The sequence below is a fragment of the Engraulis encrasicolus genome, chromosome 22, assembly GCF_034702125.1.
Source record: "Engraulis encrasicolus isolate BLACKSEA-1 chromosome 22, IST_EnEncr_1.0, whole genome shotgun sequence".
Classification (NCBI taxonomy): Eukaryota; Metazoa; Chordata; class Actinopteri; order Clupeiformes; family Engraulidae; genus Engraulis; species Engraulis encrasicolus.
Window position 1 is genome coordinate 43,880,330 of NC_085878.1, and position 27,552 is coordinate 43,907,881.

Here is a 27,552-nt window from a genome sequence, read left to right on the forward strand (position 1 = left end):
ATGCTGATAACTTCTGGCATGGTTGCCAACTTTTGAAAAAGAATTCCATGAATATACAGTTCTCAAAAAAGACTAGCAAGGAAATACCCTGTTTTTGACCTTTTGGCCTTCAAATTTGACCCTTAAGGTCAAGTTCCATGTTGGCAACAAGTTGATTCTGAATCTTTAGTCCATGCTGATGACTTCTGGCATGGTTGCCCACTTTTAACAACTTTGTAACAATTTTTAACTAAATAATACTGTTATTTGACCATGTTTGGCCTTTTGACCTTCATATTTTACCTTAAAGGTCAAGTTCCATGTTGGCAACCAGGTGATTCTGAAACGTTAGTCCATGCTGATAACTTCTGGCATGGTTGCCAACTTTTAACAAAAAATGCCATCAAAAGTTTATTTAAGCACCTTAGCTGCTGATGGCAGGCTGACTACAATGGGTATAGTGGGGAGATGTGGGAAGTGAAAAAGAAGTGGATTGAGTAAAGAAGGACTTTTAGGAAATCTTGAATGAATGAATGAGTGATGATGATGGTGGTGGTGATGATGAGGACGATGACGATGAAGTCCTCATGGCGTCATGTCAAATCATTTTTTTTTATTTTATGCCCCCATGTGATGCAACACTCTCCCCCTTCATGTTAGAACTGCCCCCCTCCATTGACATGACGTTCACAGAGACGAATGATAAGGAAGAGATGGTTTAAAAGGACTGGAGTTTCTTCCAGAATCAACATATGAAAGTTGTAGCCTCTTATTAGGCCTGCAGATGAGCCTGTTGAGGGGCCTATTCACTCTTTGCTGAAAACAACATTTCAAAAATATCATAACAACATTGCCATGACAATGGCGAGTGTCTTAAGTGACAGATTAAGACTTGGTCATTATGATTATGGTGCAGGGCCGGTCCTTGCCGATTTGCTGCCCTAGGCGAGTATTCAATTCAGCGCCCCCTACGCGGAAAAAAAATGCAGTTTGTTGCAATTTAAATTCTTAAACAGTGCAGGGGGAGGCAAATGAGGCATTGTTTATTTATATCAATGTTGATTTACTTTCATTGTGTTCATTATAATGATGTATTATACTGTATTTTTAAGAATAGATTAGATTAGATTAGATTCGTTGGATTTTTTTTTTTTTATCCCTGATCCTCTGGTGCGGCGCCCCCTACTTGAGTGGCGCCCTTAGCATTTGCCTATACTGCCTATGCCAAGGTCCGGCCCTGTTATGGTGACATATTAAGGTTATAGCAGAGGTTCTGCGCTAAGGGGTTGAGCTACCATCATATGACTGCCATGCCCCTTCTGAAGACAATAGTGGGTTGGTTCATAATGAATGGAGTTCAATGGGAATCCAGTTAGTTCAATGGGGAGCCATTTGATTGGATGGTGTGGCATTTTAGTAATATACAATCTATGTGTGGCATGGACGAAAATTAAGAAGCCACAGCAGACTTGCCCTATCCAGCCTGTGGCTGCACCTGTGGTGTGGGGTGGCTGTGGTGATTTCATTCATTCATTCATTCATTCATTCATTCATTCATTCATTCATTCATTCATTCATTCATTTATTTATTTATTTATTTATTTATTTATTTAATGGCAGGGGTAGGATATTTGGGAATGGTGGGCATGGGAGGTAGGTGTTGGTGGGGGTTAGATAGGCGTATAGGGCAGTGTTTCTCAACCTTTTTTTAGGCGAGGCACCCTTTCAATACATGAGAAATGTCAAGGCACCGCAAACCAACAAGCCGTAACATGGCATCGCATCCAATATCACACAAGCTTAAAGTAACACATTTGAAGATGTCACACAACCTACGTTCAAAGTTGCAACTTAGGGTGACCTAAATTTACTGTATTGTGCGTAAATGGCAGAAGATTCCACTGACTAAGCATTCATTTATCAATTTAGACAAATATGTATTATATTAGGCTACATAATTGATTCATCAGCCACGTTTCCATGCACCCTTGAGAAACACTGGTAGGCCTATTGGGAGACACTCAGATCAAGACAATGAGATTGTATAACTGAGAGTATGATTTTCTCAGTAATGAAATGTGTGAAGGCAGTGGAATACTGAAAGGTATTTTTCATTTATTTTTTTAAAGAAAAAATTGAACAGTAGGTTACTCGAGAAATAGTTGCTGCAGGAGTATACAATATTTTTATGGGGCAGCCATAGTGTAATAGTTATGGAGATGGAGATCAGAAGGTTGCATGTTCACATCCCATGCTTCCACTCCCTGAGGTGCTCTTGAGCAAGGAATCTAACCCCATAATGCTCCAGGGACTATAACCAATAGCCTACCCTACGTGTCTGTAAGTCGCTTTGGATAATAGCGTCAGCTAAGTGCAATGTAGGCCTAATTATAATGCAAGCCTAATTTTTGTGCAGGACAATTCCTGCATCCGCTGCGCTCCTGTTTTTGACCACTAGATGTAGCCCTTGTGCCATTGCATATGCGACTGGTTGCTCGTCACATCCAAGTCAAACATTGGGTAGCTGACCCTCAACTGGGCGGGACTAGTTGTAAGTCAAGGCCTCCATTATTGGTCACCTTTCCTGCTTCTTGCAGGGATCTTTGCGATTCATAAAACAAGGTTGGTTTCACTTCAAAAGCTGTCAACGGAGGAGGAAGGAGCCAAACGTCAACAAAACGGTTTATCTGTAAGTACCGCTGTATTATTTTTCAGGTAGCCTACACGATGCCTGCTGCATGACATATCGAACCGCTTTTTCCAATATGAACTATGAGTCGGCCATTCGCCGATGGTGCGCTGTGTTTTCTTACAAAATTGACCAACTGTTTCGATTGCCTTGAACAAAGTGACTTGTTTATGTAGGATTGTTAGCTCCACAGCTAGCTCATAAGATGCTACCCTGTAAATGGTTTTGCATTGGTTTGATTTTGGTTGGTCGGTAGACTACTGCTGAAATGCTTTTACATTTCTAACTCCGTGCTCGTGCGGGATTGAGGGGACATTTCAATTGAGCGCGTTATATTGTTTTTAGGCAAACCCATTTTTAGCCAGTCAACTTCTGTGTGACATCTGCAGCCATCTATTATTCTTTGATATCAACAAGTGATGTCTCTCTTTTAGCACAGATACACAGAGTAGTTGATTGATGATCGAGTCCCGAGCTACCTTTATCTCGAATGCTGAACTTCAGACTGTAATGTGAAGCGACGTCGTTAAATTCCATGTGTCCAATCAAACTACCCAGCGCTTGTCAGCCCGTAGCCTAGGCTAGAAGACTTTGTTTTGAAACCGACATTCCAAGGGATCCTCTAGATGAACATTATGCATCATGAGGACATTTTTGACAGAAAGCTTGTTTTGTTTTGTTTAGAAGTGTTTTAATCCAAGCCAATATCAATCCCACTGTGCAGTTGCATGTTAAATGAAGTTGATAGTAGTGTTTTAAACAACACTCAACCACATGTTGCAGTAATGTAGGTTATTGTATAGAGCTACTCGTGGCCTCCAGGGATGCAGGTGTAATTGAGCTGCAGGTTTTAACACTCTGTAATCGTGTTAACTGTGGAAACGGCTTTGCTTAAAATAAACTGCATGCAGAGATGCATTGAGGATTTTCCAGGTTTAGGCAGGGTTGGGAAGCGCTTGTTTTGATACTTTGCGTTGTTTGGGATAGATGGAGACAGGTGCACTCAGCAGCACTAGGCTATTTGGAAGGGTCTCCGTCCTCCTCCATGGTGGTTTAAGTGCCATCTCACCTTTGGCGTTCAGCAAAATAAATGTGATTCAGCCATTTCATGCCAAAACTGTTCAAATTGTTCAACTATTCCTGTGTTCGCCAATGAAAGCTATTGCCTTTCCAACAACATTTAACTTAAGGAGCCATTAACAAAGATAGATTCTGTATCGCATGAGATGTCCTTTGAGCCTGGTTGCAAGTACACAGCCATTAGCCTACTTAGTGATGGTTCATAAGGATGAAAAACTGATAAAGGTCCACGTTGTGAGGTGGACTTTACTTCTGGTCCAACATCGGCCAAGGCAAAATGTCAACGCTCCAGCTGTGGTGCAGTGTTCGGAGTGGGTGTTAACAGCTACCTGCACATCAGTTAGGTTGTGAGCTTGAGATCTGTGGTATTGTAATGTGATTGTGAGATTGTGGTATGCACGAGGACATGTTGGACCACCGAAGGCTACGACATTGAGTGCTATTAATTCATTATTCATGCCCTCTGTAACAGTTTGCTTTTGGTTATACTGTATTACGTTTGTTACAACATTATTACATTATAACTTCATTACAAAGATGGATGCTTTTTGTCGTCCTTAAGAAACCTTGGAGACTGCCATTGACCGTAGGCCTAATAGCTAGATCATCCAGTGCGGTAGTGAAGGCGCTTCAACCCCTGTCAAAGCACTACACTAATAAAGGGGTTTGCTCACAGATGGGGTGAGCCAGCACTTGTGACCGTGTGAAGGGCACTCGTATAACCAGACTTGTGTGCATCTGTGCGTGGCTTTGCCTTCTGATTGCTTGTCTGGCAGGCAAGTAAGGTAATAATCTGTTAGGGTGCAGAGGTGGCTCTCTTTGGCCCCTCTCTGATGACCACATGTGTCCCAGTGACACCCAGCTGACGTACACACCCGCGCCTACCCTGCTGGCCGGGAGACTCTGAGGACAGGTGCAATGTCCTCACATCATTCCCTGAGAGAGAGAGAGAGAGAGAGAGAGAGAGAGAGAGAGAGAGAGAGAGAGAGAGAGAGAGAGAGAGAGAGAGAGAGAGAGAGAGAGAGAGAGAGAGAGAGAGAGAGAGAGAGAGAGAGAGAGAGAGAGAGAGAGAGAGAGAGAGAGAGAGAGAGAGAGAGAGGAATATAGAGAGAAGGAGAGAGGAGTAAGAGAGAGATGGAGGCAGAGATGGAAAGGAAGGATGAGAATGAGAGAGAGAATGAGAGCCAGAAAGATGTGAATGGAGAGAGCGAGGGGGGGGGGGGGCTATAGAGTTGGGAATAGAGGGAGAAGGAGAGAGAGGAGTAGAGAGAGAGAGGGGGGGGCGTGGAGAGAGGTCCAAAGAGACTCTAGTGAGAGCACAAACAGACAAGGAGGTAATTAAGTGTCTGACGCTGCTGGCTATTGTTGATAATTAGAGTTGGGTTGACCTGAGAGTGAGTGTGTCTTCTAGAGGTAGCTGCAGACCCTAGAGAGGCTCTGTGGTGTGGAAAGGTACAGTATAGTGGACACTGGCAGCAGCTACCGGGGCTGCAGTATGCAGGTTGTGTGTTTTTACTTAATATTTTTCACTGTACATTTAGAGCAGCAAATGTCAATGTGGCCAGCAGTTTAAGCCTTTCTCTAATCTCGGTCTGGAGGGCTTTCTGTATTCACAACTTCCTTGTGTAGTGTATATGGCTTCATTGTATGCAACATCAAAAGAAGTAGGAACGATATGCATGTTGTATTTGCTCACAGCGTTTGTTTTGAGGAGATATTTCCCATTCATGGAAAGCAAGCCACTGGTTTCACTTCAAAAGTTGTCAACAGCCAAGGAAGGAACCAAACGACAACCACATGGTTTATCTGTAAGGTGATCATTTTGTTTGTGTTTGTGTTTATTTTTAGGAATGAACCCAGTGGAAAGATGTGCTTATCTGTTGGTCATCTCTGGCTCACTCGCTCACTCCTAGGGAACATTTGAGAATCTGTTGGATGCAAAGATGACTCCTCCACATCCCTGTGCAGCTGTTCCAAACTCCACAGCCTAATCTCGCACCCCATCAACGTCCAACCAATCCACAGATCTGAAGATCTGACCAGTCGGTGAGCGTCATTTTCTTTACCGTCTAGTAGATCTGTCCAATGAAGGAGTACCGTTTTGTTTGCTACAGTCTTATCACTATCTACTATCCACGTAGCATTACTGATCTCTAAAGTATCTGTCTGTCTGATAATGCTGAAGCATATTGTCTTGACCTTAGCGCTGCACAGTCGCTGCCTAGTGCTTGTGTCGCGATGTGTGCTCAGTGTGCACGACCTCTCGGTGAGATGGCTTTTGATTGGATATGAAGATACAGTATGAGGAGATTAGAGTTGCTTTTCCATGTAAACATAACCCCCACTAGGATTGTTTTGATAATCTGTGTGGTAAATCCCAGCTGAGTAAATCTTTGGACTTTTGATTATGATGACGATTTTGTAAATAGCATGCACCATTTAAAGGATGCACAGGTAACTGTTGTTGTAATTTGGGGGGTATGTTCAAAGTGGATCATTTTGGGGACCATGCTTTGTGTTTCTAAAAGGAGGGGTAGGGGGACCTACATTGCACAGAGTTGACCATCTCATGGTGACTGCAATGTATAGTAGAAGGCTTGTAGATAGTCATAATAACTCTGAAACCCTTGGCCATATCAGGCTTAGATTTTGTTTCTGCTCTATGGTCCTTATAGCAGGGCTTGTTTGTTTTGTCTTCCACGCACCTGAAGCTTATTGATGTCCTTTTTCAAAGTGTTTTTGGCAAAAGCACCTGTTGTAGTACAGGTATAATGTAAAGTCATTTCTGCCTCAGAAGTTCCTCTCCACAACTAGAACTCTTTTTCTAGCTTTCTCTCTCTTACAGTTTGTCCTGCCTCTTTTGTTTTGTAAGCACCTGCTGTCCTGTAATACTATGTTATGAAGTTGTCTTTCAGAACCTTGCGTATGCTCCTGTTTTGTTGGCATCTTCTCTAAAGTCTAGTGTCTAGTGTCTGGTTGAAGCACAGAAGTTACATTACACTAGACTCCAGACAACCCTCTCTATCTCCCTCTGGTCCCAGTCGCCCCCTTAGCTGGGCAAGAGAGAGGGTTTGCGATGCCGTCTCCTCCCAGTCACAGTAGCCTTTTAGTGGGCGAGAGGTGAAGCCAGGTGTTGCGTGTCGGCGAGCATGCTTGTGATGGCGCTTGTGTGATGCAATGCAATTAAGTAGCATCATTTTGTGTTTACTTTTCCCAGAGTTCCTCTTCATCTCCTTCTTGCGATGGCGCGTGTAATGCAATGTAATGAAGTAATTTCTTTCCTCATTTTTTATATCCAGAACCTTTTTCGCAGCTCCTTCAGTTCAGTCACAGTTGCCCCCTTAGCTGGGTGAGAAAGGGGTGTGAGGACAGGCGTTGCGATGACGCGTGTAATGCAGTGTTATAAAGTAATGTAATTTCTCCTTTCCAGAACACCTCTCCATCGGGTTGGACACAGTTGCCACAGTTGCCTCCTTACTGGGCACAAGAGAGAGGTGTAAGCCAGGCGGGCACACGGGCAGGCAGGCTTGCGATGCCAGGTGTAATGCAATGCAATAAATGAATGTCATTTCTCATCTCCAGAACCCCTCCTCACCTCCTCCCAGCCACAGTTGCCCTTTTGCCGGGCACGTGAGGTGTAAGCCAGGTGGGCACGCAGGCGAGCGAGCTTGCGATGGCGCGGCGGGTTGCCGAGGCTAGCAGCCGCCTCCGCCGCCGTCTCCGCTCTCGTGGACTGTGATGTCCGACTTGGGCAGCCCGGGCGAGAGCCAGTGCGGCGCTCCCAGATTCTTCGTGGGCGGCGAGGAGGACGATGAGAGCGAGGCCACGGACTACGGCGCCAGCATGAGGACCGACATGGAGCTCTACGAGGACGACGAGGAGGCAGACTCGGTACGTGGAGCTTACTCATCTCATTTCTATGCTGTACACACATACCCATCCATCCATCCATCCATCCATCCATCCATCCATCCATCCATCCATCCATCCATCCATCCATCCATCCATCCATCCATCCATCCATCCATCCATCCATCCATCCATCCATCTGACATGGAGCTCTATGACTGTACTAGGGACAGACGGCAGGCCTGGAAAGTGGCAGAAGCAATTGACTTTGTATGGAAGAGCAAGTGGCAAAAGTTTCAAAAGCTGCAAAAGCGTATCTAGCCCAGAGGGTGTCAAAAACGTAAAAAGAGAATTTGAACTTCAGCGAAAAATATGTAATGAGCTCGGCGGCAGCCTATGGAATGTGTACAGTTTCGGTTGGCCGCATGTGGATCTTCCAGGTGTCTTACTAGGCTGTAGATTGTCACATGCTTTTGATTATGAAGCATTTGTACTGTAATTTATCATGTCTACACGGACTAGAGCACATTGTGACCAAAAAACGCTCAAAAAAGAGCTTTCATCGCCTATGCTGGTATGAATATGCTTATGATGAGGTTGACTAGGCGGGCGAAATACTGGAATCGCAGGGAGCTTTGTAACTATTGCATTACTGAAAATCTTAAGTAAACGATTAAGAATTGGTCAATACCATTTTGGTAACAACAAACTTATAATACCAAGAAAGTATTCAAATCGTTGCAAATCAGTGATGAATAAATCCATCTGTGTATATTTACGACAATTAATATACATAATCTGCTTGCCCTGTTTGGGGGACAGCTGTGTGCCTGTCAAGCTTGACACACATTGGTTTGTTGCCTGGGTACCACAGCAAGTCTGTACATGGACTTTGGTCTGGCAAATCTCCTGTATTCCCAGAGGCAGAATCAATGGGCTTACATATTCCTCTGTGTACTGCTGAACAGAGTTACAACCAATAAGACCTCTGAGTCTGATGCCAAATGCTTAGGTTTTATTTGTGCCAGATTTTAGCCGGCAAAAGCGGTTTGATCAGACCAGTCCAGCATAGCAGTGCAGCACTGTGCAGTCTTGGTTGATTCATCCATCCAGCCATCCATTGGTGTATATAAATAGCCTGGATGGACTTCAATTCACATGGCATCCGTTATGTAGGTGCATTCATTTTCCTGAAAAAAATGTGCATCAGTGCTCCGTGTTCGCGTAAGCATTGAAAGGGTTATGTTGATAATGGTGGACTAAGTCATGGGCAGTCATGGGTGAGCGGTTAGGGCGTCAGACTTGTATCCCAGAGGTTGCCGGTTCGACTCCCGACCCGCCAGGTTGGTGGGGGGAGTAACCAGTGCTCTCCCCCATCCTCCTCCATGACTGAGGTACCCTGAGCATGGTACCGTCCCACCGCACTGCTCCCCATGGGGCGCCACTGAGGGCTGCCCCCTTGCACGGGTGAGGCATAAATGCAATTTCGTTGTGTGCAGTGTAGGGCTGGGCAATATGGAAAAAAAACAATATCACGATATGGATTACTTTATATCACGATAACGATATATATCATGATATAGCACAATTACATACGTTTATTTTTTCATGTCGCAAAACAACCTTTCTTTAAAATGTATCTTTTTATTCTTATTTTTACAGTTACATTAACTTGTTTATTGTGACAACATGAAATGTAATTAAATGATATTCAATTGTATAAAATTGATAAAATTACTATCACAATATAAACGATATAGGAGAAAGGTCACGATATACACTTTTATATCACGATAACGATATATATCGTCATATTTCCCAGCCCAGTGTGCAGTGTTCACTTGTGTGCTGTGAAGTGCTGTGTCACAATGACAATGGGAGTTGGAGTTTCCCAATGGGGCTTTCACTTTCACTTTCACTAAGTCAAGGTGCACAATAAATACATGTAAATGAACTCTTCCAGTGCTCACGCAACAGCGATCACTGATGCATTTGTTTGTCCAACTAGACCACGTTGAATGCACATTGCAAATGAGTTGAAAAGATAGTCCCTGACTCGCTGAACCAGCCTCCAGAGTCCTGAAAAACCGTGAATCATCTTGAGTGGGCGGCAATCATATCTGATATGTGATGCGTGATTTGGCACACTCCCTCTACGCCCGCCACCATTCATTATGTCAGGCTGCACCCGCTAACTGTAACTTGGGTGCCTTGCTCAAATTGCACGCCAACTCAAAAAAAAAGGTAGACTAGGGAACTGGGAATATGCTGACGTTGGCTTTACTCAGCGTTTATCCACAGTCACCCTCTGCCATCTGCCCTCTCTATAACTACCACCTCAGAGTCGACTGCAGTGTGTGTGCAGTTTTCGGAGTTATGCGGTCTCTGCAGATTCATGGGAATTTTCTTAATTGTATCTTTTTTGTTTCAGGAAAGGTTTCATTTGGTATGATGAACGGTGAGGAACAATATTGGAAATAGAAAAGAGAGAATGGGTGCCGTAACCATTACCATGACCATAATTGCCAAATCAGTCGTAACTGCAACCAAAGCCTGACATTTACTTTGCCTCTGTTTCGACTTAGCCTGTGCGTGTGTGCGTGTGTGCGTGCATGCGTGCGTGTGTGCATGCGCGCGTGCATGAGAGGGACAGTGTGTGTGTGTATGAATTTGTTGGATGACATTACTCTTTAGACAGCGTCTGTGTGATCTTGTGTTTTGACCCAGTTTACAGTACATAGAAACACCTGCATTGCACCTGTGGCACTGAGCACTTTGCTCAGTTGGCAAAATACGGCCTGTGCACCTGTCCAGAATACACCTGTCCTATAGGCCTACTGAGGTATTGTACACGCTGTGGCTAATCATGCCTGTAAACTCATTAGCCTACCTACAATTACCTACCTACAATCCAGCTGAGACTGGACCTGGCTCTTGACCTCTTCATTCACAAAAGACAGACACAGACACAGACACAGACACACACAAACACAAACACACACACACACAGCCACACACTGCAAGATTTCTTAAACGTTTCTGTTTTTCTCTCTCCACCTCTATTACTTTGTCATATCTCTCTCTCTCTCTCTCTCTCTCTCTCTCTCTCTCTCTCTCTCTCTCTCTCTCTCTCTCTCTCTCTCTCTCTCTCTCTCTCTCTCTCTCTCTCTCTCTCTCTCTCTCTCTCTCTCTCTCTCTCACTCCCACTCTCTCTTTCTCTCTGTGTTTGCTCATGTTAACGTGTGTCTGCTCCACGGTTGCAGCCTCCGGAGAGGCAGATAGTGATGGGGATCTGCTGCATGATGAAGAAGTCCAAGTCCAAACCCATGACGCAGATCCTTGAGAGGCTGTGCCGCTTCGAGTACATCACCGTGGTCATCTTCCCAGAGGACGTCATCCTCAACGAGCCGGTGGAGAAGTGGCCCCTCTGCGACTGCCTCATCTCCTTCCACTCCAAAGGTGATTGGTCCCCCAACGGTCACACGGTGTGTGTGTGTGTGTGTGTGTGTGTGTGTGTGTGTGTGTGTGTGTGTGTGTGTGTGTGTGTGTGTGTGTGTGTGTGTGTGTGTGTGTGTGTGTGTGTGTGTGTGTGTGTGTGTGTGTGTGTGTGTGTGTGTGTGTGTGTGTGTGTGTGTGTGTGTGTGTGTGTGTGTGTGAGGACTTGTGGACTTGTGGACAAGTGGCCTCTCTGTGTCTGCCTCATCTCTTTCCACTTCAAATGTTTGATTCAATTGGATAGATGTCAGAAAAGTTAAGATGGCGAAGTCTTCAGATATAAAAGCTTTGTCTTTTCAGCAGACCAAGCCAAGGTGGGAGGTGTTTTGTTGGCAAAGTGCTAGGGGAGACCTTGAGTCCAGAGAGGGAAGTCATTCTGTAGTTTGAATTACAGTTTTGAGGGACTGGGTACGGTACCCCATAAAGAGACAGAAATAGCAGGGTTGGGGGTTACTGACATGTTAATGTTAAATGTAGCACAGAGTCTAATTTTGGATGGGCTGTTTACACTCTGACGAAGGTGTCCATGCTAAAGTAGGAGTCTTAGACTTAGATTTAGACTTGGACTTCTTTATTATCCATCAAACTTGCATGAAAATTTCAAAGTGGCACAAAGACACACAAGTCAAACACACATCACAATCAACATTAAAGAATAAGGACAAAACTTGCCACACGCCACTACCGAGGGTCAGCAGGCACACACCTCTCCCAGAAGAATTGTTTCCTAAAAAATGAACTTTGCACATGCAAAAGTGGTCTCCTGTTAGTCTGAATAGGTCCAACATGACCATGAACTCCTTTTTTTTAGTAGGGCCTGCTGGTTACATCCAGTACAACGCTTGGTTTTGATTAATGACACCAGCGTTTTTTTTGCACTGATCTGATAAGACGGCATAAGGAAGCACTCTGAACTTTTGAGCCTCTTCAGAAACAAACCACACACAGCCGTTAGCCGCGTACTGGCTCCGATTTCTTTTATTCCCTCCCTGAAGTCACGTACTGTAGCGGACCTGGAGAGGAATCAGAGAAGAGGAACTTAACGAGCACTTGGCTCGGTTGTCCGCAACACATAAACACCACCCCGGCTAACCGAGCCTGGCGCTCTAAAGTGCTGTTTACTGTCATTGTGACAACACCCCAATAAAGTGATGAGGATGCTTGGACACTGTATTTTTTCAGTATGGTGTGCGTTGAGGTCAGGTCTTTTTGTCACGAGGATGAATCTTGGCAAGCCGCTAACTGTCTAATCTCACGCTCTCTTCGCAGGTTTTCCGCTGGACAAAGCTGTGAGCTATGCCAAGCTCCGACAGCCACTACTCATCAACGACCTCAACATGCAGTACTACATACAGGACCGGTACGCCACTCCACACCTGATAACGCACTTCACACCCTTCAGTTGACTATAAAGCATTACATTACATTGCACTTAGCTGATGCCTTTTTATCCAAAGCGACTTACAATTCTACAAGTACAGTGTATTGGTTACAGTCCCTCGAGCAGTGTGGGGTTAGGTGCCTTGCTCAAGGGCACCTCAACCATTGAGCGAGCACAGCTTTCAGTTTTGCTTCACACTGAATGTCCGCTATATGTTTTTCATATTAAACTGTTGTAGGCTGTGCCATTATGCCTGTAATCGGAGCACATATTCTTATATACCTACCAGAGTTTGAGGTGCTGGTGGGAGGCTTGCTTGTCAAAAAGTGAAGAAGGCCGCACGCACTCTTCCTGTTGTGATGACCAAGTATTTAATATTTCAGACTACAGCCTACACTTGAAACTTGGCGGAAATTAAAGTCTGGTATTTGAAGAAAGGCTGCAGTCTTTGTCATACTGTACAATCTATAGTTTTCAGAGTGAGAAGTCCGCACACTTAGACGCCTTTTTGTTGTGTTTTATTTTTTCATGGCAGGATAACGTTTCGACCTCAACAGTCTTCTTCAGATTCTCTTCAGTTTCAGGTAGAGAATCTGAAGAGGACTGTTGAGGTCGAAACGTTATCCTGCCATGAAAAAATAAAACACAACAAAAAGGATTCAAATTGTGCGGACTTGTCACTCTGAAAACTACAGCTGGCCTTCGTCCCTGGGATGTGCACAATCCTCTCCTTCAACAACATACTGTATAATCTGGACAAATAGCATAGTATCACATTTTTGCAATGTGATTTACATGGAATGTAAAACACTGTCTGTGTTCATGATGCGTTTGTTGCAATTCTGCAGTAATCATTCTGCTAGCATGAGGCTATAATCAGGGAAAGACTGTTATAATGTATTTTGATGCTATCATGATCGTAGCATGGCTACTTCTCCATATAACTTGATGGTGACATTGTCCAATAAAGTAGACAAATGTAATGTGAAATTTAGTTGAACCAAAGTGAACCATATCTAGGGTGGTATGCTGCATTCCATTGTACTAGCGAGGAGACTTGCCACCCAAGGCTTGTTTTTCATCCTGTATAATGAATGGCAGAGGTCATAGTGATTACATAGAGCACAGTGGTTATCCAGGGTGGGTGAAGACACTATTTATTTTTACCCTGAAAATGTGTTTATCCGTGAAACCACACGTTGATTGAAATACAGCAATTTACTTTAGATTGTAGTTTGTTGAGGCGATGGAACTCTTCTAGCAATTTAGCTTCGCTGTCAGGTTAGATCAGTTAGCTGTCAATGTAATCTGAAACTGTACGGTGTCTACGGTGCGCAAGCTGGTGTAGAAGTCAAGCGAGAGGAGACGCCTGTCTCCTCTGTCAGGAAGACATCTACAGCACGTATTAGGTGTTGACCATCACCAAAAAATACAATTCCATGTACATGTATACATATGGTGATGATGTTGGTCAACACTTAATACAAGCTGTAGGCAGGTGTCTCCTCTTGCTTGACCCCTTTACCAGGTCATGTAATAGATAGGTGATGTGGCAATCTTCATGAATGAAGTCACATGACCTGCACAACAGAACCTGATTGGTACAAACTTGTCAACCGATTTTTTTTTTTTTTTTTTAAAGCTTGCGTTTGAATTGTGTTGGTGACTTTATCTGAAGAAGGTCTGATGACTGAAAATGTATTTACATTTGCTGGTGGAATGTCCAGTGTGGGGGATGATTTTTAAACTTGAATGACAACCTCACTGGGATAATATCCCATGCACCTGCCCGACTATAGAGGTGTGCAAAAGCGTCTGTTTGAACGAGTTGTGTTCAAACAGACGCTTGGGGTTTAGTTGTGCTAATGCTATCCTCTCTGCCCTGCAGTATGCTTGCTGTTCTTCAAGCCGAAAGTATTTTGTTTATTAACCCTAATGTGTTTCTCTGTGAAACCACCCGTTGCTTTGAAATTTTCATTAAATTGCAGTTTGCTGTGACCCACTATGTTTATTGCAATCTGACTTCCCTGTTAGGTTAGCTCTGTTAAGTTTAACTGTCACTGTGCTTAAGCTGTACTCTCTACTCAAGGTTATTTGTGCTAATGCGTATTTCTCTCCAGGTTAGTTGTACTATCGTCATCGGCCTACACTACAGTATGTTTATTGCTCTTCAGGTTAGTGGGCTTATGCAATCCTCCCTGCCCTATGCTTGTCACTTTGCAGGCGAGAGGTGTACCGTATCCTACAGGAAGAGGGTATCGACCTGCCGCGCTACGCCGTCCTCAACCGAGACCCAGACAAACCACAAGGTGAGACAGACGCCTCTTATTTTTAGAGCGACATTTGGACGCTCTTCATCTTGCAGCAGCTTTCTGCAGCGCCATGATCTCACTCCACAGAAACCTGCGAAACAAACACAAGAGGCTAAAAATAGACTTTTCCTTGAGCGCTTTTATCTCTCTCGCTGTCACACAATCAAGGAGAAGAAGTGGAGAAAAAGAATCGCAGAAACAAAAGAGTTTTCACAAGACCCTCCTCAGTTCCATTTCCTGTTATCTGGCAGAGCTGCGGTTGGATTTATTTTTGGTACTCTGTGTAAATATAGTAGCATAATGTGGAGCACAAGAACTGAGCGTTTGAGGACGACGGACGTTCTGATTGGTCTGTCTGGCAGCCATTAGTCACAATATCTACATCACCATCGCACCCACAGTCTCCTGGGAAATACAACAGTTATTAGGTTACTATTGCTCAAGCCCATGACCTTGTCTTAGTTTTACATCTGGGAGGAAGGAGGAAGAACAGTCCATTTCAAAGATTACTACTCTGATTTTCAGATGTGTGCTTTGCCCTCTAAGACACAAAAAATAATACACTGTCTTCTCTGATTTACTCCATATTTTCTTTGTCATTTTTTTTGAAGGTTCAAACGTTTTTTAATTTTCCGTCTAAAATCAAATGTTGTACACTTGGGGACTCCTGAAGTGACTGACTTTCAGCTTTAGCTGTTTTGATAGTCCAGAAAGTAAGCTTATATACTGTACATTATGACCTCAAAAATCTTCTGGACAGCAGCTTGAAGGTCAGGCCCAAAATATGCTTTGTTTGTAGAAATTATATACTCTGTAAAAACAAAAAACAAAATGCCTCCCCCACCACACGTTTTGAATGGTGTCCTGAGAGGACCTGCTAGGTCACCGCTGGGCCTCCAGGTTTTGTCCTCACTTTTCCTGTTGTGCTTCAGGTCCAATTTAGCATCAAGCCCCTTAACAACACTGTTAGCGTCAACACTGCTCCACACATACCGCAGGTCCTCAAAATCTAGCAATGAATATTGAAACGGTCAGTGTTTTGAGTCGTTGCCATATGCACTGTCATGCGTCATATCTGTCATCATTATGACGCTCTGGAATTTAAAGCTGCTTTCTGGTTGGCTGCAAGGAATGCAGTAAAATCGTTAAGGCATGCGCAGCTCAAAAAACATTTAAAACCATAGCACTGTTCCATTGCACTAAAACTATAGCACTGTCCCACTGTCGCCTTGTCGAATATTATTCCTCATTTACCATGTGCACTTCTTACCTGTGCACTACGCTTTTACTCCTTCAGTGCTTTATTTATACTCATTCTGCCTCTGTCCCTGTTCCCTGTAGAATGTAACCTGGTGGAAGGGGAGGACCATGTGGAGGTGAATGGGGAGATGTTCCCCAAACCCTTCGTGGAGAAACCGGTCTCCGCCGAGGACCACAACGTCTACATCTACTACCCCACCTCGGCCGGTGGGGGCAGCCAGAGACTCTTCCGGAAGGTTGGTCAAAAATCTTACAGTACACTAAGATACCCCAAACCCTGCCTACTGCAAAAGAGTGTGCTTAAGTTAGGTCTCCTAAGGGGGCGTTGTCCCCTCTTCTTTACTTTCTGTGGCGTTTGGTGATGGCTTGCATAAGATGTGCTATACTACCATTTACGTCGCTAAGGGAACTCCATTTATTATCAGCCTAAAGTTTAGTTTTTTAGTTTAATTTAGTTTATTAGGATCCCCATTAGCTGGGCGCAGACCCAGCTATTCTTCCTGGGGTCCAAAGGGGCATTTACCTGATGTCACATGGATCCAGGAAAAGTATGGGTTTGATGTATCTTACCGTGCGAATAGACCTGCCGCGACAAGTTTCAAGCGACAGAGAATCGCTGCTGTGCTGCAAGAGTGATAGGAGCGATAGACGGAAATAGAGTATGTCCGTTAAAAGCAGAATACAAACATTCCATTATTCCCATTGGTTGTGGCGGCTGCCGAACCGCATCCTAACTATTTTACATAATATTGTCTGGATTTTAACTACAAACTGTTGCTCGAGTCGTGCGAATCGCCTCTAGTAGCCTGCATCGCTTTTGTCTCTTCTGTCGCCCGAGACTCAATACAAAGTCAATCACTTCCGTCGCTGGACCCGCTCATGTCACGCTAGGTCTATTCGTGCGGGCTGGGTGTCCTCCCAGCCAGGTCTTACCATACCCTCGTAGTCTTTTGGTACAGAGGTGCTGTGCTTGAAAACATTGTTGCTAGCTAACTTGTAATGTCCAATTGGCAACTTACTAAGTTGCTAAGTGGTTAGCAACAGCGCTTTTGAGAAATGTGTGTCTAGAGGGTCATTCAGCACCAATTAAAGGAACAGACCACCCTTTTTTGATTTACACAGATTTGTAGTATTTCCCAGCATTATTCATGAATGTGCATATCATTTTCTTCTCAGTGTTTTCAGTACTTAGATTTATTGATTCAGAAATTAATTAGATAGCTTAACAGTGTTTCCACAGAAATTTTGGAAACTATGGGGCAGCCGGGGTTTATTTTGTCCGGGGGGGGGGTGGGGGGGAGTTTCTCAACGGGCCCCCACCCCTTTTTTTTTTTTTATTTTTATTTATTTTTTATTTTTTTTTTTTTTTTTTTTTTTTTTTTTTTTTTTTTTTTTTTTTTTTTATTTTTTTTTTTTTTTTTTTTTTTTTTTGTTTTTTTTTTTTTTTTTTGTTTTTTTTTTTTTTTTTTTTTTTTTTTTTTTTTTTTTTTTTTTTTTTTTTTTTTATTTTTTTTTTTTTTTTTTTTTTTTTTTCTTTTTTTTTTTTTTTTTTTTTTTTTTCTTTTTTTTTTTTTTTTTTTTCTTTTTTGTTTTTTTTTTTTTTTTTTTTTGTTTTTTTTTTTTTTTTTTTTTTTTTTTTTTTTTTTTTTTTTTTTTTTTTTTTTTTTTTTTTTGTTTTTTTTGTTTTTTTGTTTTTTTGTTTTTTTTTGTTTTTTTTTGTGTTTGTTTTTTTTTTTTTTTTTTTTTTTTTTTTTTTTTTTTTTTTTTTTTTTTTGTTTTTTTTTTTTTTTTTTTTTTCTTTTTTTTTTTTTTTTTTTTTTTTTTTTTTTTTTTTTTTTTTTTTTTTTTTTTTTTTTTTTTTTTTTCTTTTGTGGGGGGGGGGTGTATTCTTGCAGCGTAAAATGCAAAACGCAAAACAATGACTACAGTATGACATTGGCGCATGGAGAAATGTAGGCCTGGGCATATATTTCAGCATTATATTTTTGAGAAATAAGGACTACAAGATTTTACCCAAGACTTGTATTTAGGTAGTACATTGTCATTGTCAAAAAATGCAGTACAGTGAATAATTTTGTTTACACAACACAGTTTCATTTCATCCTCATGCAGGGGTCTGGGGAAACAATAATAAAACAAAAATAGGTGCAGAGATAAGAATTTAAGAGCCATGTGAAATTGTTAACGCATAGAACAAAAAGTGGTCCTTTAGAGGTAGGCTATGCTTTTTCCCCACACATATTGTAGGCGTACAATTCTCATGAGGGTGCTTGTCAGGCCAGGTTTTTTTCCAAAATTCCTCATTAAAAGGGCTGAACACATATTACACATTTATGTCTACATTTCATTACACAGTAATTTCTATATGCAGCCAGATGTTCTTGCTGTGTCAATGAAGGTCTGTCACCAAACTCATTACAACTGTAACAAAGCTAGGGAGTGTTTAGGAAATCATCCCAACTGTCCCTTCTCTGAAGGGTTTTTTATATTTGCTCCCAAAACCCAAGAAACTACATCAACTTGAACTGAGGCTTTTGTTCCCTGTCTTTCATGGCACTTGTGGTTCTCTCTTATAGCAGGGGAGCCCAACTTTTTTTAACAAGATCTATTTTTGAAGTTGTGGTCTGCCGTGATCTACCAAGTTCAATTCAAGGATGTCAGTATGAAAATTTAGACCACCATTTTATTAATCACCATTATTATGAACAAAATGTTTTTCAGTAGGCTACTATGGCAGGTTATCTTTTCAGTGTGTTTTTAAGTGTGTTGAAATAGCCTATCTTTACAAAGCAATGCAGCACTGATAGTTGCAGAGATAATTTCAGTCATACACAAGTCTTAAACAACTGAAACAATCTTCAAAATGATACATTGGTATATTAAAAAGGCACATAGGCCTATTTCTAAAATATGATGGAGCATTATATGCCTTCGTGGTTTAGGTAACAAATTTAAAAAGCGCTCAGAAATTTCACCATTTGTTTGGGTAAATAGTAGGCTACTATGAGAGAAAGAGAGAGAAGAGAGAGAGAGAGAGAGACAGAGACAGAGGAGAGAGACAGAGGGGGTGGGGGGGAGGGGGAAGGGGGGGGGGTGGGGCGCAATGAGAGACTCATTGGGATTGGTTAACACCCATGTTAAGTGTGACTTCTTCTATTGAAGTGTTTTTTTTTCAGCTCTCTGGGACAGTAGCACAGCAAGGCTTATCTATTGTGAGTTTGGCAATCGTTTTGTCTACAACTGAAGCAAGAAAAGCACCAATTGAAGGAATTCCATTACATGTCAACAACTAACATTCCCTACACGCGCAGCGATGTAAACGCAGTTAGCGAAGATGCATCGACTAGCGATTTGGACGAGATCCTGCATATCGGCGTGTCTAACGCATCGATTGCGCCATGTTCTGTTACTCACCCGATGTTAACGTGTGCACACATGGAATCAACTGTAATACCCTTACGGTCACTTCTAATGCTTTTCCCTCATTCTGATGTTAACCGTGGGACTACTTATCTAAGCTTACCAATAAGAGTCTTATAGGATGTATATACTCAGGAGGAAAATGCGAAGGAAATTAAAAATCGTAATTCAAATCGTTTTTAACAAAAAACGGATATCGTAAAAAAAAAAAAAAAAGTAAAAAAAATTTTTTTTTTTTTTTTTTTTTTTTAATTTTCGTAAACTATGGCGGCCAAATTTAAAAACTTATGGCGGGCCGCCATAGTTTTATCAATGTTTGGGAAACACTGGCTTAGCGAATCACTGGAAGTAATGGTATCTTTAGCAGCAAGCCACAAGTGATCACTTGGCGATTTAAATTGCTCTTTTACATTGCTGGTGAATTTTATATGCATTTTAAAAATGGTTTTTAAGTACATTTGATGATGTTTTATTTGTGTTCCATAGACTAGCCATTACTATGCCGTCATTGCCATACTGTTAAACTGGGCAATGCAAATACATAGACAAAAATGATATGCACATTCATGAATAATGCTTGGAAATACAGCAAATATGTGAAAATCAAAAAAGGGTGGTCTGTTCCTTTAAAGGTCATAGCAACAGGACATGTAATCTGCCTGGATGTAATGCGTCATCGTTCACCCCCACTCGTTTCCCATCTATTATTGCTGAATGGCTATGTTGGAAAGAAACAGGTCTTAATAATGTCGCACTAAAACACTCAGATGTGAACTTTAGGGAAATGAGAATTCATGGAAGTTTACGGATAGCTAGACCAGTATACTGTCCTTCCTTACTCTCCCTGTTCCATTCTCCCTCAACCCCATGTAATGTGGTTCAGTTCAGTTCAGTTAAAGTTTATCTATCTGACGTGGTTAATGCAAGCCTGCCTGTGTCAGCAACTCTGCGTGATAATGTTCCAGTTTGGCCTCTGACCACATGGCCAGCTGAAGTTCAACTGCAATGCTGTTTATCCCCACCCGGGGTTAAATGTGTTTTGGATTTGCGAACTGGTTCGCTTAATGTTTGGTTTGGATCCAGTGTGTGTTGTGTTGTCCTCAGTTCTGGTGACCACCGCTGGTTTCTCTGGAGCCTAATTCGTTAAGCTTGTGGTGGCCGGACCACTGAGTCCCAACTGTGTCCCCGCTGTGTCCCAACTGCACCCAAGGGCTTTTTCCTGAAAGCCCATGATCATTCTACGTGTTTAAACTAAAGCCACACTGCTGCGTTCCCATGCTTGTGTTTTTTGGAGCCGGCAACAGTGGACAAGAGGAATCGCTGCATCTCTCTGTTTCTCTCTTCCTCTTCTCTCTCCTTTTCTCATGTTAGGAAATAATCTCTCCATCCCCAGTGTTGGTTTGCGTGTGACCGTGAGTGGCTGTTTGTGTGCGTGAAGGTGTGCGTGTGTGTGGTCAGTTGTAAAGTGAGTCATGTTCTTGGGCCCCCTTCCCATGAAAACAAATCCTGCACCTGTCTCAAGTGCAGGATATAATGTCCCATTCCTGAAGAGGCAGTGTGTGTGTGTGTCTGTGTGTCTGTGTGTCTGTGTGTGTGTGTGTGTGTGTGTGTGTGTGTGTGTGTGTGTGTGTGTGTGTGTGTGTGTGTGTGTGTGTGTGTGTGTGTGTGTGTGTGTGTGTGTGTGTGTGTGTGTGTGTGTGTGTGTTTAACTTTCCCTGCTGCTTGGTCATCTTTCAAGGGCTTATTCCTAACTAGAGGTTGGGAAGTAATGCTTGAAGCATGTGTGTGTGTGTGTGTGTGTGTGTGTGTGTGTGTGTGTGTGTGAGTGTGTGAGTGTGTGAGTGTGTGAGTGTGTGAGTGTGTGAGTGTGTGAGTGTGTGTGTGAGTGAGAGAGAGAGAGACTATGATAAAGATGTGGTGTGCCTGTTGCATCTCTTTTGTTATTTTAACGGTTGATGAATTAGAATAAATGTAATGCAAATGTCCATCATAGTAGAAAATTATTTTTTGATTTTAAGTTGCCAACCGTATTGTCCTTAAATATTCAGAGAAATCGACCATCTTATGATAATAACATAATATTTTCAAGCTTGCAATGTCTTGCGTCTTCTAGTGGCCATCTTAAAAAATGGTGGACATGTGGCGTGTTCTAAGTAGCCAATCAGATATGTTTCAGATCTCATGTTAGAATTGCAATTCAGCAAACATAATGGGTTACATATTGGATTACATTCACCTGTATCATCATACACATGCATGAATACATGGTAAGAAATTTACCTTAACCTCTAATCAGATGTGGAAATCGTAGCAGGGCACATAAATTAAGCCTACAATACACAGCCCCACGATATGATACGATACGATTTTTTCCAATGAATTTTCCACTTTGGCGTTGGGCAGGTGCCAGCGATTCGTTTATTTTGGATACCAAAGAACCCACGATTACGCTTTGATTCGATCGTCAGCCGTAGGATCGGTGCATCGATGCAATATACAGTACCGGTATATTGATTATTATTTACAGTCCTAACAGCCAATGCTGTGAAGGTGGGAAAGAGTATGCAGAATTTACATACAAATGTGCAGATGTTGTTTCCTTTGTGTTGCATTAACACGCAAATGTACATATTATTTGTCTTCCTAGCATGATGGATCTAAGAGTGTCATTGTCAAGGCTCAGTCTCATTAGCGCATCTCTCCTGTTGCTAATATAGGAAAATGGTCTCCCCTGAGAAGCATGATAAGACTCTGCAAACAGTCTAAGCGTTTATGCACGCATGCATGGATGAGTCCGCCAGTGGCGCAGTTATTTATGGCACTGTCTTGCATGTAAACACACACACACACACACGCACACACACACTCACATAACCGCAGTGACGCACTCTCAGATCTCACCCCCTCTGACTTTCTCGACTCGCACTTGTCTGTCGCTTTCTCTCTTTCTATTCCTCTTGACACACACACACACACACACACACACACACACACACACACACACACACACACACACACACACACACACACACACACACACACACACACACACACACACACACACACCGAAATACTGTGATATGCTCTCTCTCTCTCTCTCTCTCTCTCTCTCTCTCTCTCTCTCTCTCTCTCTCTCTCTGTCTCTCTCTGTCTCTCTCTGTCTCTCTCTCACACACACACACACACACACACACACACACTCATACTCATGGTTACACTCTGCGGTGCAAGAGGAGAGGGAGAGCTACTGTAGAAGTGAAACTGTGCCCCAGACACCAGGGGAATGCCCTCAGTGTGTGTGTTTTGAAATGGAGAGGTGTGTGTGTGTGTGTGTGTGTGTGTGTGTGTGTGTGTGTGTGTGTGCCCCATGTCGTGTCTCCCACCCAGTCTGAATATTGATTTACGATAGGCTATTTCTGTTACACCTTACCAGTGCTTCACAAGTGCTCTGCCGAAGACACACTGACACTGACAAACACACACACACACACACACACACACACACACACACACACACACACACACACACACACACACACACACACACACACACACACACACACACACACACACGCACACGCACACACACACCAAGATGAATATGTGACTGTTGTCAGTAACAAAAAAGGACTTTAATGTGTAATATGTAAAATGCCAATGATTCCCATATGATCTGAAATGCGTATGTGAATAAATAACACAAGTATGGCTGACATAAGAATACACAATGACTCAGTCACGCAATGTCCTCCTGAGGGATGCTTCTTGTCCCAACAGCATTTACTCAGAACAAGCGTCTCCTCTCTCTCTCTCTCTCTCTCTCTCTCTCTCTCTCTCTCTCTCTCCTCTCTTCTCTCTTCTCTTCTCTCTCTCTCTCTCTCTCTCTCTCTCTCTCTCTCTCTCTCTCTCTCTCTCTCTCTCTCTCTCTCTCTCTCTCTCTCTCTCTCTCTCTCTCTCTCTCTCATCTCTGCCTCCAGCCAAGTGTCAGCTAATTTCAGTAGCTGTACGCTTCACTAGACATACATTCTCTCTGTCTCTGTCTCTGTCTCTGTCTCTCTCTCTCTCTCTCTCTCTCTCTCTCTCTCTCTCTCTCTCTCTCTCTGTCTCTGTCTCTGTCTCTGTCTCTCTCTCTCTCTCATATGATGTAATGGTGCCGTTGCCAGAGGGTTTCACAGGGAGATGAAGCGTCCTCGGTTGTTTGGTTACTTTCGGGCGGCAGTGACTAGCCCAAGTGCTTGCATTCTCTCACGCTGTGTGTGTGTGTGTTTGTGTGTCTGTCTGTGTGCGTGTAAGGTGTGTGTGCGCGCGCCTGTTAATGTGTCCTAGTAATGATGCATGGTGTGCAGACAGTTACACAGCAAATTAGCCCTGACTGTGGTGCCATAAATTCTGACCCTGCAATAGGTTTGTGTGTATGTGGCATTCTGGAAATTGTACAGTCTGCAAAATGGGTTATGTAAGACTTCCTTTGTTTTGGGCCTAAAGTGTCTCTTTCTGCCTGTTAGACATGTCCTAGTGTTGGTGTTCCTGTAGTTACTGATGGCTTTTAAAGGGCAGTGTTTATGTGTTGAAGAGTTTCCTTTGCTGTGGGATAGCAGAGTTGAACAGCGGGCACTATATCCAGCTTTAGGGTAGTATGCTTCATATGCTATGGATAGTGGCAGATCTAGTGGCAGTGTACTTGGCAGAGGTATGCTATGACTTGAGTGGTACGCCTTGAGCGGGAGTGTATATCTTGTTACATAATATATAAAAAATGTGTGTAGGCTTGAGGGTGTGATCGAATTGTCCATATTTCATCATGCATGACTTATTTGCACTGGATTGTGTAAATGCATCTGGATGGGGGTTTGGTGAGGTCATTTAGTTGTGAATAATAATGCTTAGTGGTCTGTTTTGCGATGTCCCCAGCTGTGTGTCAGCCAGATTCTTGTTTCAGCTGGTTTGCTGAATGTATGGACTTGTAGTTTGCCAAGTGAAATGGCCAGTGTGTGGTCTTGTCCTCGTGACATGTTTTTGTTTTGGTGTGTTTTTGTCCTGTTTCTGTGCTATGAATAGGCACTGAATAGGTTATTATGCTATTCAGGTTGACCTCAATGTGTAGTTGCACTTTGTGTATTTCCTGTCACCAACCAGGGTGTGATGGACTGGCACCATCAGTAGAGCATTATGTACTGGTGATTTAGCACAGCTCCTTCCTTAGTTTGGTAGTTGAAAGTTCGTTTAATGTTAACTTTATTTACAATTCATGTATTTCATATTCGCCATAATGATAAAAAATGATGCCAGTCACACTGCCTAGCTCACAGTCCAGATAGATGGCACGGTCCAGATAGTATGATGGCAGAATCATCATCCAGAGCTCACTGCTACGTAGACTTTTTGATATGGACGGTGAAAGTGGACACCGTAATATAGCCAGGTAGTACGGCATGACCTTGAATTTTAATCCTGTGAGGAATTTCATAGAGAAAGGTCATACAAAGAGTCATATAGCCCCTTCAGCAAAATGAAAATGAACATGCACATGAACTATGAACAAAAAAAAATGCCCCTGGAGAAAGACCGGAATGTTCTCCCGGGTTGTGGGGAATTTATGGTGTTGACTGAAAATCACTGACATAATGGCCATATGTAGCATTCATAAATGTACTTTGTAAAATTAAGTTAGATAGCGTTAAGTGAGTGATTCCCATTTTGCTATTATGGTTAATGTGACCACAGCAGTACACAGTGCATCCAACTACACTATAGTTTTGCTGGGCCCTTCACATGTGTGGGGAGCTCGGCATATGCCCCAGGGAACCACAACATGAGGCTGGTACCATGCTCAGGAACATAAGGAAATGAACAGTAGCAAAGTCATATTTCATCACCAGGGCACATACAGGTTTTACTGTAACCGCAAGAACATGCCCGACTACCAGGAAAGCAGGAAAGGTGAGGGTGGTTTTTCTTGGAATTTCATGGGTGCGGCCCTTCAATACGGTACAATTTACATTAAACATGGTATGTTTGAGAATGTACTCATTCATCCAGGTCATGTAATCCAAAGCACTTAAGTTGCATACAGATAAGGCACAGTTTAGTTTAGTTTATTAGGATCCCCATTAGCTGGGCGCAAACCCAGCTATTCTTCCTGGGGTCCAACAATAAAATCACACACAGTTAAAAGTTCTACACAAATCTGTACATTCATTTAAGCACCATACATTGAAAAGAAAGAAAGAAAAAAACAAACACAAAAAAACCCATTTAATATAAACATAAATTACTTTAATAATGGTTTAAGACCTTGTGACAAACATCTCTACCTCTGCACTAACCTAGTTTATATATGATAGGCTCAGATGTTTTTTCACCTGTTTTTTAACCCTTTGAGGAGTACCATCACAAATATGTGATTAGAATTTTGCCCAAATTTTGAGTTCTCATAGCTGTAGAGTGTTCCAGTAAAATTCTAGAAGAACCTCTAGAAATTCCTTACTCCTCAAACCACTTTGCTATTCAATATAGTTCATTTGGTTGGCAAATTGTTCCATGCTTTAATTGATCTATATTTAACAGTGCGTAGAAATGCATTCGTATTGCTCTTCGGGATGCTCAGTCTCCCTGCTGCTGCATGCCTTGTGTTATATTTATGAATATCACAGCTTTTACAGAGGAGATTATAGCGAGATATAGCACAGATACATTATAACTGATGTCATCAAACTAGAGCTCATGACACCTGGGAGAGAATAGTCCTCAAGCTTCTCAGGATATTCCACATTAATGAACATTCTGACCTGAAAGAGCAGTGCGATGTGAATCATATGAGTGATGCCATGACAGTCTGTAAATGCTTCAGAAGGGGGTGATATACTGTACTGTATAGCCCAGAAAGTTTGAAGGCAGATGGGCACTCAAATGAAGTTTGCCTCCCGTGTACTATATTCAAGAGAGTAAGACAGCAATAACATTGACCATTCAAACTTTGATCTTGACTTGTTACGTTGTTTGTACAAAATCACCACATAGACCCAGCTCAGGAGCTTGTCTTTCGATGAATTCACCGTAAGACGTTACTTTTGACATCCATTTGAATGATGCACATTTACTGCTTTTTTCCCTATTTACACATTTCAGTGACGTCAAACAACTGTTAACTGATGGACATTGAACCTCTCTTTTCACCAAACTTCATTTGAGTGCACATCTGCCTTCAGACTTTTCTGGGCTATACAGTACTATATCACCCCCTTCTGAAGCATTTACAGACTGTCATGGCATCACTCATACTGTATGATTCACATCTCACTGCTTTTTAGGTCAGGGCCCATAGTGCCTTATGGGTTTCAACATGTTGGCAGCTGTACATTGCTATCTCTGCAGCTGGTGTGTGTTTGTGTGTGTGTGTGTGTGTGTGTGTCTGTGTCTGTGTCTGTGTCTGTGTCTGTGTGTGTGTGTGTGTGTGTGTGTGTGTGTCTGTGTGTGTGTGTGTGTGTGTGTGTGTGTCTGTGTCTGTGTCTGTGTCTGTGTCTGTGTCTGTGTCTGTGTCTGTGAGTCTGTGTTGCTACTGTACCTCTGCAGCATTTGTGTGAAAGTGTGTGTGCGTGCATGCGGTGGAGTGGAGTGGAGTGGAGTGGTGAGCTGTATGCCATTCAACTTGAGCTATGTGTAGTGCAGGAGAGGTGCTGCATTTGTGGGTTTAGTAGGTCTGTGTACGACTGCAGATGCAGATATGCTGAGTGTGAAAAATAATATTTTGTGTGAAACTGCGCAGTGCTGTTTTTCCCTTATCCTCTATGTATTGACTTGTGTTGTGTACTGTACCAAATTTTTGTTTGTTTACTTGTCTGTTAATGCTATTATGATGTATGCCAGCTTTTCAACACTGTCAACACTGCTTTTCATGAGAGAGAGAGACAGATGAGAGAGAGGGAGACAGAGATTTGTTAAGTGTAGTGATATCTGACATCTTTATCTTTGCAGTGCTGACGGGATATTTGTGTGTCTGTGTGCTTGTGTATGTAATACTGCAGAGATATATTAATGTGTTTGCATTGTAGTGCAGGGGTTCCCAAACTTTGCCATGACAAGGCCCC

At 42.6% G+C, this 27,552-nt stretch overlaps 1 protein-coding gene across 6 annotated transcripts in view; it reads left to right on the forward strand.

The window, feature by feature from the left end:
• Positions 1 to 2,559: 2,559 nt before the first annotated feature.
• The window catches only part of ppip5k1a (diphosphoinositol pentakisphosphate kinase 1a), an 84,212-nt gene continuing 59,219 nt past the window's right edge, over positions 2,560 to 27,552 (forward strand). For all 6 annotated transcript variants that reach the window (XM_063187726.1, XM_063187723.1, XM_063187724.1 and 3 more), the window contains exons 1-7: positions 2,560 to 2,668; positions 5,597 to 5,794; positions 7,331 to 7,639; positions 10,861 to 11,056; positions 12,362 to 12,452; positions 14,697 to 14,782; positions 16,127 to 16,281. In XM_063187726.1, the coding sequence (XP_063043796.1) occupies positions 7,487 to 7,639; positions 10,861 to 11,056; positions 12,362 to 12,452; positions 14,697 to 14,782; positions 16,127 to 16,281 (681 nt within the window). In that variant the 5' untranslated portion in view covers positions 2,560 to 2,668; positions 5,597 to 5,794; positions 7,331 to 7,486. The remainder of the gene's footprint in view (positions 2,669 to 5,596; positions 5,795 to 7,330; positions 7,640 to 10,860; positions 11,057 to 12,361; positions 12,453 to 14,696; positions 14,783 to 16,126; positions 16,282 to 27,552) is intronic.